Raw genomic sequence first — 12,375 nt, forward strand, 5'->3', positions numbered from 1 at the left:
GCTTTGAAATACAGCTTGAAATCTGGTATTGTGATCCCTCCTACTTTACTCTTTTTTCTCAGGATTGCTGTGGCTATTCTGGGTCTTTTATTGTTCCAAATGAACTTTTGGAGAGTTCTTTCTAGGTCAGTGAAATATGCCATTGGTGTTTTAATGGGGAGTGCATTGAACCTATAGATTGCTTTAGGAAGTATGGACATTTTGATGATGTTGATTCTATCAATCCATGAACATGTTATGTTCTTTCATCTGTTTACATCTTCCTCTATCTCTTTTTCAGTGTCGTGTAGTTTTCCGCATATAGGTCCTTTAGTTCCTTAGTTAAATTTATTCCTAGGTATCTTAATTTTTTTGGTGTGATGATAAATGGAATTGCTTTTTTAGTCTCTGTTTCTGTAATTTCACTGTTGGTGTATAGAAAAGCCATGGATTTCTTGGCGTTAATTTTGTATCCTGCTACATTTGGAATGACCTATTTTAATGTATTGGGAGATTAATCTTTTCCAGTGGTCTTGGAACTAGTACTAACCATATGTTTTTTAAAAATTATCTTATGCATGTGAAAAATACTTATTTTTAGTTTTAAAATTTTTGCCTATGGAATTTAATGATAATTTTTTTAAACTTTTTAAATATATTTTATTGATTTTTTACAGAGAGGAAGAGAGAGGGATAGAGAGTTAGAAACATAGATTAGAGAGAATCATTGATCAGCTGCCTCTTGCACACCCCCCACTGGGGACGTGCCGGCAACCAAGGTACATGCCCTTGACAGGAATCAAACCCGGGACCCTTGAGTCCGCAGGCCGACGCTCTATCCACTGAGCCAAACCGGTTTCGGCTTAACAATAAATTTAAATTGTTCTGAAAAACCAAGTAATTTCTTATAAAGTCTTCAGGTACAAATATATTTGTGTAATCCTAGGACATTTAACAAGAATTTGTTATTATTAAAAATATTTTTTTATTTCTGGTAGAAATGAAAAACCCTCACAGAGACATACGTAGAAGTTATTCCTACAACACTCTTGGACCACTAAACTTCACTCATTGTCTTTTTTTTTCTCCCCAAAGATATAAGTAGTTCTCTGATTTTTTTGGAAGTTTATAACCCATTTAGCATATTTGTCTGTTCTCTTCTCACCTCAAAAGATTAATTTGATAATTATCTCCATCTGTATAAATGTTTATATTTTTAATTCAATAGTAATACATAAATATGAATGTACTTAAATGTAAAAATCCAGCATGAAGGGAGGGATAGAGGGAAAACATACACATGAATCACTAACCTTCCAAACTCACTTTTTCCCCACTAGAAAATAAGCTCTACGGACAGAATTTCTTTTTTTCTGTTTTGTTTTGTTAATGTGCCCCAAGTACCTAATACAGTGCCTGGCACTTAAACATTTGTTCCATCAACATCTTTTTAATACCTTAACAAATGAATGAAATAATATTTAAGCATAGATATAGCTAATGTTTTCCCTTACTTTACATAGATATACAGTATGTAAATACAAGATGTCCCTCTTATTTTTAAGTAATCATACTAAAATTGTTTTATAATTCAATATTTTTTCATGATATTATCATTTGAACAGCTTCCCACTAAATTTAATATATATATAATATATATGTTTATTTATTTCATAGAGGAAGGGAGAAGGAGAGAGATAGAAACATCAATTATGAAAGAGAATCATTGATTGGCTGCCTCCTGCATGCCCCACACTGGATTGAGCCCGCAACCCAGGCATGTGCCCTAACCTGAAATTGAACCATGACTTCCGGGTTCATAGGTCAACGGTCAACCACTGAGCCATGCCAGTTGGGCTCCCCTTCATTTTTAACAGGATATTAAAGTGTAATGCATTTCCAGAAAGTGCACATATCATAAGTATACACCCCAATACTTTTTAACAAACTAAACATACTCATGTAACTAGCCCCCAAATCAAGAATTATAGCATTACCTATTACCCAGAAGCACATTCATACTCTGAGTCACTATGCCCCTATCAATAGTAACTAGCATTCTACCTGCTTATGTTGCCCCAACAGTCCCTTAGACTTCCTTAACTTTCAGTCATTCTTTTTCTTTTTAGTCTTTTTACTCTTTACACTTTATAATTTTAAGTGACTTCTCTTCAAAGTCACTGATTCTTCTCTATGATCAAGTCTGCTGTTGAACTCCAATGGTGAATCTTTCAGTTCCTTTTTAAAAAATATATTTTTATTGATTTCAGAGAGGAAGAGACAGGAAGAGAAAGGTGGAAACATCAATGATGAGAGAGACTCATTGATCAGCTGCCTCCTGCAGGCCCCACACTGGGACTCGTACCTGAAACCTGGGCATGTGCCTTGACTGGGAATCAAACTGTCACCTCCTGGTTCATATGTAGACTCTCAACCACTGAGCCATGCTGGCTGGGCTTCAGTTATTTTTTATATTACTCTGCTGCAGACTTTCTGTTTGTTTGTTTTTTAATACTTTCCATCTCTTTGTTCATATTCTCATTTTGATCAGGCATTATTTACTGATTTTTTAGTTGTTTATCTGTGTTCTTCTGTAGGTCATTCAGCTTAAGACAATTATTTTGAATTCTTTGTCAGATAACTCATAGGTCTCCATTTCTTTGTGATTGGTTTCTAGAGATTTATTTTATGCAATTGATTAGACTTTGTTTCCTGGTTTATTCATATGCCTTGTAATATTTTTTTTTACTGAGTTTTATGCATTTGAAGAAATAGCCACCTCTACCAGTTTTAATGTACTGGCTTCATAATGGGAAAAACTTTCACCAATTAGCCTGGCTAGAAATTCAATGGCCTCTGAAATCTTTTTTGGAGGGAATTAAATTATCTGGGATTTTGTATGCAATTTTCCAATTAAAGAATTTTGCTGGGGTTGTTTGTTTGTTTGTTTGTTTGTTTGTTTGTTTTTAAGGAGCTCATGCTCTCTCTAGTGTCTGTCTTGGGTTCTGCTGCTACAGAACCCAAGACAGACACTTGGTTATTGGTAGTCCCGAGGGATAAGAATTATTCCAGTTCTCCATCAGTGCTCCAAAAGAGCTACCAGTCCCTCAAGTAGCTCTCCAAAATGCTAGAACATCAGATACACAGTTGGTTCTTTGCATCTCTCCCATGGAAGAAGCCACATTTGGGCACCTTCTCCTGATGGCACCAAGCCAAACCCTGGCTAAGTCTTCGTGTCTACAATCCCTCTAGTGCTACAAATTGCTCCACTCTCCCTTGCTTTTAGCAGCCCCTGGCATCCAAACTATGTCTGTTCTGTTAAAGCTCCAAGTCACATGGAGAAAGAAATTACTTCCTCAGATATTTCTCCAAAAAGCCACAATGTTGGACAAACATTCCAAGTCTTCTCTTCCTCTGCTCCCTCCTCTGAGAAAGGAACCAGAAACCAAGCTGTACTATGCCAGCAAAGAGGAGTGTCAATTATGGTAACATGAAGTGACTCTTGGCTATTTCAATCTGACTGTTTCAACTTTGCACTGGCCTGGGGTACTACAATTTCTTAACTGGTTCTGCAGTTATCATAAAGGTATTTTGTTCATACATAGTTGTTAACTTGGTGTCTCTGTGAGACAACACATGCAAGGATTCTTATTCTCCCATCTTGCTTGTGTCACCATCATGTTGGTGTTTTAACTAGAACAAATTAAAGGAATAATTAAGTTATGGGAGAATTACATCAATAACATGGTGCCTTTTATCCAAACACAGGAGATGCCTTCCCATTTATTCAATAATTACTCTTTTGTTGTCATCAATATTTTAAAGTTGCCTTATAAAGTTCATGCAATAGTCTTGTTAAATTTATGCTTAGGTATTTCATTTTTATAATTATTTATATTGTAAATACCAATTAAAATCACAATGAGACATCACCTCACACCTATAAGAATAGCTATCCTCAATAAATCAACAAAAAATAAGTGTTGCTGAGGAGAAAAAAGAATCCTCGTGCACTGTTGGTGAAAATGCAGACTCGTACAACTACTGTAGAAAACAGTGTGGAGGGTCCTCAAAAATTAAAAATGGATCTGCATTAAAACCCAGTGATTCTACTTCTGAGAATTTCTCCAAATAAATCCAAAACACTAATTTGAAATAATATATGCAGCCCTGTGTTCACTGAAGTATTATCTATAATAGCAAAGATATGGAAGCAACCTAAAATGCTCATCAATAGATTGGTAGATAAAAAAATGATGGTGCGTATACACAATGGATATTACTCAGCCATAAAAAAATGAAATCTTACCATTTGCAGTAACATGGATAGAACTACAAACTATCATGCTAAGTGAAATAAGTCAGCCAAAGAAAGACAATGCTATAGGATTTCACTTATATGTGGAATTTAAAGAACAATATAAATGAGCAAATAAAACAGAAACAGACCCATAGATACAGAGAACAGACCGAGGGTTACCAGAGAAAAAGAAAGTTGATAGACTGGGTGAAAAAAGATGAAGAGATTGAGCAGAAAAGATTGGTAGTTACAAAACAGAGCGATGTGAAATATAGCATAGGAAATATAGTCAATAATACTGTCATAACTTTGTATGGTGCCAAGTAGGTACTGGAAATATTGGGCAGGGGGAACATTTTGTAAAGTATATGTTTTGTCTAACCACTATGATGTACACCTGAAGTGAATGCAAAATAATATTGAATATAAACTGTAATTTTAAAAAATAACAGAATATGGTATCACCTCATACCTCTCAGTATAGCTATTACCAAAAAGTCAACAAATAGCATGTGTTGGTGAGGATGTGGAGAAAAAGAAACTCACAGGCACTGTTGGTGGGATTGCAAACTGGTGTAGCCACTATGGAAAGTAGTATAAAGGTCCATCAAAAAATAAAAATAAAACTACCATGTAGCCCAGTAATTCCACTTTTGTGTATTTACCCAAATAAAATGAAAACATTAATATGAAAGGATATATGCACCCCTATGTTCATTGCAGCATTATTTACAACACCCAGAATATGAAATCAACCTAGGTGTCTATTAATAGATTAATGGATAAAGGAGATGTGATTAGATAGATAGATGATAGATAGATAATGTAATATTATTCATCAGGAAAAGGGAATAAAAATCTTACCATTTATGACAACATGGATGAACCTAGAGGCTATTATGCCAAGTGAAATAAGTCATACAGAGATAACCTTTTTAATTTTTTAACATGTCTACTCTTTTGTAATAACACTTAATTTAAAACACAAACATTGAATATCTGTGCAAAAATATTTCTTTATATATTTATACTATATTAATAGCTGTGAGTGATGCCTTGTACTACAATGTTATGATGGCTATATCACTAGATGATAGGAATTTTTCAGCTTCATTATATCTTATGGAACCACCATTGCATATATAGTTTGTCATTGACTAAAAGATCATTTTGTAGTGGATAACTGTATACAACTACCTGGCTCCTTGCTTCTTATAAGTGGTTGATTAGAAATATCCAATAATGATATTTTGTATATATACATTGCTAGATCATATCATGAACTATCAGTACTCGTTTTACTAATAGAAATTGAGTCACTACCATCTTTAAGACTAGCTTCATTAGAGAGCCAGTTCCAGAAACCCTAGAACTAATTCAGAAAGTTCATCTTTAAATTTATGTTCCTCTAGAAGCATTCTTAATACTAAAATCTTTATCAGTCCTCTGGGACTGCCATAAAAAAATATAGACTTGGTGGCTTAAACAACACAAGTTAATTTACTTATAGTTGTGGAAGCTGGAAGTACAAGATTGGGGTGCTAGTATAGTTGAATTCTGGTGCAAGATCTCTTTCTGGCATTCTTTTCACTGTGTGCTCACATGACTTTTCCTCAATGCATGCATGTGGAGAGAGTTCTTTTCATCTTCTCATAAGGCCACCAGTCCTATCAGATTAGAACTCCATCCTTATGACCTCATGTAACCTTAATTACTTCCTAAAAGCTCTTCTCCAACTACAATCACATTTGAGGTTAGGGTTTCAGCATATAAATTTTGGGGAGACACAGTTCAGTCCACAACAATAGTTACTAGCATACCCAGTAAGACCATTTCTTTTCTTTTTTTTAAGAAATATATTTTATTGATTTTTTTACAGAGAGGAAGAGAGAGGGATAGAGGGTTAGAAATATCGACGAGAGAGAATCATCGATCAGCTGCCTCCTTCACACCCCCAACTGGGGATGTGCCCGCAACCAAGGTAAGTGTCCTTGAGTGGAATCAAACCTAGGACCTTTCAGTCTGCAGGCCAACGCTCTATCCACTGAGCCAAACCTGTTTCCCAGTAAGACCATTTCTAACTGCTATCCACAAATATTTCAAGTTGCTAAAACAGGAAAAAACACTGAGATATATATTTTATTAAGAAATTATCATTTCAGTGATAGCAAATGTAGAGTATGTAGAAATCCATTATTCAGAGAGAAAACTATAACAGGAAATTTGGCAGTTTGACAATGGTATGGTGGTTCCAACTTTTCAGACAAATGGAGCTATGCCAATATGTATGTCCCATACATACAATTTTTGAGGTTGTGGTTTGGAGGGAGGAGGCAATTGGTAAAGGGGCCTTCTGAAAGGAAGGGAATCATGAATTAGATTCTTTTTCTAAGAAGTTCAGTTATTACAGTATATCTTATGCATTGAGATAACACTTACTAATCAAGAAGCAACATCAGCCCTACTAACCACCCACTTCCCCAACCAGGGATACTCATTTTTATTGAAAAGGAATTTGAAATGTGACTATAGCTTATAGGACAGCTTCATTTAAGAAAGGAGAGGACTGGTTCATTAGATATAAATGAGTGTAACACTGGAAAAAGAGGGTTTCTTCTTCTTTTTTTTTTTTCTTCTTACACCCTTATCAGGTGGCTTGTGCATTTAAAAACTCCTTAAAGTGGACAGAAATCTGCACAGATAAGTGAACCATATGTTCTAATGTAGACTAACTTATAATGTAACATCAACAGCTGCAGAAAATGGGTCAGTGGTCTTATCAGATTTTCCGATCTTTCCACCACTGGATAACAACAACCAAATGAAATCTCTTGGATTGCTTAAAGCCATGAGGATTTGGGACTTACCATAGGAAAGGAGGGCTCAACAAGGGAAGACAGAAATTTTCCTACTAAACCAGATGGAAGTTTATAGATAAAATATTTTTAATATCAAAAGAAATGTTTGTGACAACATGGATTAGACCTTGAGGGTATTATGCTAAGTAAAATAAGTCTGACAGAGAAAGACAAATACTGTCTGATCTCACTTATATATGGAATCTAAAGAACAAACAAAACTCATACATACAGAGAACAGAATGGTGGTTGTAGGACAGGGAGGTTGGTTTGGGGGGGGGGGCAAAATGGGTCAAGGGGTCAAGAGGTACAAAATACCAGTTATAAAATGTCATTGAGATGTAATGTTCTATATTGATGTAATTGATGTATAGTCAGGGTGACTACAGTCAATAATATTGTAGTGCACATTTGAAAGTTGCCATGACAATAACTCTTACAAGTTTTCATGACAAAATAAACTCTTTGTAACATTGTGTGCATAAATAGACTTATTGTGGTGACATTTCACAAGGTATACAAATATCAAATTATTACAATGTATACATGAAATTAATAGAATGTTATATGTCAATTATACCTCATAAAAGTGTTTTAAAATTTAACCTAAAAATGAAATATACCACAGTGTAATGAAAAATGTATCTTATAAATAGTAGATAAAAAGAGAAAGAAATATGAATATGGATAAAGAAAGGCGTGGTGCATGAAATCTGTGCACTCAGGGGCAGTCCCTTAGCCAGGCCTGCGCCCTCTCACAGTCCAGGAGCCCTTGCGGGATGTCCAACTAATGGCTTAGGCCTGCTTCCTGTGGGAGCGGGCCTAAGCCATCAGTCAGACATCCTTAGTACTGTCACAGAGGTGGGGGAGGCTCCTGACACCACTGCTGTGCTCACCAACTGTGAGCCCAGCTTCTGCCTGAGTGGTGCTCCCCCTGTGGGAGAGCACTGACCACCAGGGGTCAGCTCCTGCGTTGAGCATCTGCCCCCTGGTGCTCAGAGCGCATCATAGCTATGGGCCATTCCACCATTCAGTCTACTTGCATATTAGCCTTTTATTATATAGAATAATCTGTGTCTATATTTATATTTATATAATAATCTTACCCTATACTGCTAACAAAGATTGTCTCAATGGTTAATTTTTATCTATATAGTTAAAATTTTTCAACGAGAGAGTATTGATTTTTAATAAGAAATACATACCAATTATTTGTAATTTAAAAAAAAAAGTCTCTCATTTTCCCAAAGATTTTCAAACCCAGCAGTGTGGCTCAATGGTTGAGCATGGACCTATGAACCAGGAGGTCAGGATTTGATTCCCAGTCAGGGCACCAGCCCAGGTTGTGGGCTCAATTCCCAGGGGCAGCCAATCAATGATTCTTTCTCATCATTGATGATTCTATCTCTCTCTCTCCCTCTCCCTGAAAACTCAAGAGAGGGAGACTAGAAGAGAAGGGCAAAAAGCCAGAGGTAGGGGCTGAAACAAAGAAGTATCAGTGGAAATATAAGGAGGATACAGATACAAGAGAAGATAAGAATCTATACCTGGAGGTCATAAAATAAAAAAGTAAACACACATGATCTTCCAATTAAGGATTTTATTTATATTCAAAGTTTTACAAAATTATTTAAAATGCAAAGTCATAGTTATACATTTAGCTATTTTTTATTGAAAATAAGAGATTATATGAAATTAAGAGTTTCCCAGAAAGTGGAACGAGAGGATTTTTTTATCTGTAGCCCTGGAACCTGGCAGAGACACTAAGCCTCTGAAACTTTATTTCTACCTCAGAGGTCAGCATTGGTCTAGGACAGTGGTCAGCAAACTGCAGCTCTTTGGCCCTTTGAGTGTGGCTCTTCCACAAAATACCATGTGCGGGCATGCACATACAGTGTAATTGAAACTTCGCGGCCCATGAGCAGAAGTTGATTTTCGGCTCTCAAAAGAAATTTCAATCATTGTACTGTTGATATTTGGCTCTGTTGACTAATGAGTGCAGACCGCTGGTCTAGGAAGGTCCTAGATAACAAGACATAGTATGTACACATATGGGCTGGTGAAGAATGAAATCTCTAACTTCCAAAAATAGGATTCATATTCTAAGTAAACTCTAGATAACTCAGTCAGCTTCAGGTACTTCTCTAATTTAGAAGTTTTACTATTGTTAAGAAGGACATCTATGAACCAGCAATTGGTTTAAAAGAGTTCCATAGAATCCCATAAATACTGGAACAAACAGTATTCATAGGTTCAGGTTAAAACTACCCTATTTTTAAAGCCACATTGCATTTCCCTTACAGGTAAGGTTTTGCATGACAACAAAGTTGTCATTTGCTGGATCTCTTGGTCCTCCCTGGGTCTCAAATTTCTATTCTGACATTACCTTTTCCTGTGCCAGGTAAGGCTTTATTCATTACAAGTTAAAGATTTAAAGAAGCCACCCAGATATTGTGAGAAGCAACCCAGAACCAAAACATCAATAATAAAAGTCAAGTCAACTTCCTATATATCAAAGCACCACATCTAAAAGGTCAAGGATATAAAAAGTGACCTTTTACATTTTAAAACACTACACAGTGTTTAGTCATTGTTTTGAAGAAATTATCAGAAAACATTGAAACCTTCAAACAATAGTTAAAATGGATATAAAATTTTAAAAAGTGTTTATTCAGAGTTCAGTGAACACTTAAAAGTCTATGTTACTATATATCTTACTTTTCATAATTGTAAAAATAAGCTAAAATGTAGAAGTACATGTGATCTAATCTATATTCCTAGCCCTACTAAATATGTAGCTATATGAAATAAAAATCTATGCTCAAGTGAAATGTAAAAGGATTATTATTCTTACTATTTTTTAAAGTAGAAAGTATAAATGCCTGGAACCGAATAATTTGGTACCAGTCTGTTGCAGTATACTTCATTAGGAAGTATAGTGTCTCTCTCTTGGCATGAAATCTTCTTGTAAGTAATGTAATGAGTTAAAAGACTAACCTTGGTTGAAAAGGAAAGCTTTGTGAAAACAGATATAAAAAACAATTTAATAAAACTTCAGCAGTTCTAGCCTGTTTGGTTCAGTGGATAGAGCACCATCCTACAGACAGAAGGATCCTGGGTTCGATCCTACTCAAAGAATCGAATATGCCCAAGTTGTGAGCCTGATCCCTAGTAGGGGGAGGGCAAGAGGCAGCTGATCAATTATTCTCTCTCATCATTGATGCTTCTATCTATCTCTCCCTCTTCCTTCCTTTCTGAAATCAATAAAAATATATATGTATTTTTAAACTTCAGCATTTTTCAAAGGAAATATGAACCCCCAAATACTCATTCACAACTTGTTATTAATTATAATTGGAAACAAATTCCCAGTTACTTCTAGGTTATGGATATGTGCCCAATGGCAGTCTTGAATTGATAGACCAGATAAAAGGGGGAAGGAGTCAATTTCTGACCATCACTGGAGGATAAAACATATAGTTTCATATTCTAGAACAATCAGAGAAGATTACATTAAGGGGCAAAACTAATTTTACCAAAGCCATTAAAAGATAATTCAAGGGGACCTCAAACTAAATAGCCATGACCTGTAATCCATTCTCATATTTAAGACACAAAGGTCTCCATTTCTCTAAGGGAACTGCTCTTTCGGCATGACACACTTTCTCTCTTGCCTTGGAGCCAAGTAATTGGAACCCTAAACACACTGCGGAGCTTCTGTTGGAACCGGTTTCCAACAAAACAATACAAAAAGGGATTAACGCAGCTGTTGGTGAATCCCAGGAGGATGGCAAAAGGAAGTGCCAGGTCAATGACAGCTATAACTTCACAGCTACTAATGACACCCATCCAGGCCAGAGCATCCAGGAAGGTCAGAACATGGAAGGGAAGCCAGCAAATAATGAACGCCAGGACAACAGCAGCTGCCATCTTCAGGACTTGGTCACGCGTTATTCTGTTCTTCCCATAGCTATTGGTCTTCAGTAAGTGTTTTCTGATTCCAAAATAGCATGTTGCTATGAATATTAAAGGGATAATAAAACCAAGGATATTTTTCATTAAGGCAATCCCAGCAGACCATTGGGCATATTTCTCAGTTGGGAAAGCCATAACACAAGCATTCACTCCTAAATACTCAATGGTTCTGACATCGCGAAAATAAAATGTTGGCAATGAGGACAGACAGGCCATACACCAAACAAGGGGAACTATATAAGATGCTTGCCAGGGATTTCTTCTTTGAGACAGAAAGGGATAGATGACAGATTGATACCTATCAACACTCATGCAGGTGATAAAAAAAATGCTTGCAAACATGTTCAGGGTCAGAAAAGAACCAAACACTTTGCACATCACAGGTCCAAAGAGCCAGTCATATCTGTAAGAATAATAGGATGCCCAGAGAGGAAGAGTGGCCAAAAGCAGTAGGTCAGCCACAGCCAGGTTAAAGATGTAAATACTGGAAACCTTTTTAGGGCCCTTTTGACAACAGAACAGTGTAACCACAATAGTATTGACAAGAAATCCAATCACAAAAATAATGTAGTAGAGAACAGGAATTGCATCTAAATGCTTATCTGATGGCTTATGTGAGCAGTTAAAGGTAGAGTCATTGCCAGAGATGTTCCCAAGTCCGAAGTCCAGACTGCTGGTGACGTTTTTGTTGATGGTGGCAGGGGTGAAGTTGCCTTTCATGTTGAAATGTCAGCAGCTCTTAATTCTTACCACCTTCTATGAAAATAGAAAAAGAACTCTCAGAACATCTACAGAATTTAGAACATCGAGTCATTAACATTTTGAAAGTTTGTTAAAAGCAAAAAAAAAAAAAGGAGGAAGATGATTGATTATAGAAAACATTAGGAAACAGAACCATGACATAAAATAAGATTAGATTTTACTTCTTGAAAAAAAAAGAATTTTTTTCACTAGTATCAACAAGTTAAGACATTGCAGCATCAGGGACTGAAAATTCTGAACAAAACTACATTTTTCCCATTCTTTCATATTTTCAAGAGGTTTAATGAAAATTAATATTCCAAAAGGTTAGCCAGGATAGGAAATGCATGAAACAAACAAGAAGGAATCAAGAATAAGAAAAGTTAATATTTCAAAAACACTTGAGCACATATCTCAGTCTATCTATACTTTCTAGAAAACACACTGCTGTCTGCTATTTCATAGAAAAATGCCTTATTCAAGTAACTAATTATATACAAATCATCAGAGCTATGGAAAATA

The 12,375-nt window shown here is 35.8% G+C and overlaps 1 protein-coding gene across 1 annotated transcript; it reads right to left on the minus strand.

The window, feature by feature from the left end:
* Positions 1-10,743: 10,743 nt before the first annotated feature.
* AGTR2 (angiotensin II receptor type 2) lies at positions 10,744-11,853 on the minus strand (the record flags this gene model as incomplete). The annotated part of the gene is made up of 1 exon (XM_084870076.1): positions 10,744-11,853. The coding sequence occupies exon 1, from the start codon at positions 11,830-11,832 to the stop codon at positions 10,744-10,746; it is 1,089 nt and encodes a 362-aa protein (XP_084726202.1). The 5' UTR covers positions 11,833-11,853.
* Positions 11,854-12,375: the final 522 nt, after the last annotated feature.

Source organism: Pipistrellus hanaki (genome assembly GCF_964339955.1).
Source record: "Pipistrellus hanaki genome assembly, chromosome: X".
Lineage (NCBI taxonomy): Eukaryota > Metazoa > Chordata > Mammalia > Chiroptera > Vespertilionidae > Pipistrellus > Pipistrellus hanaki.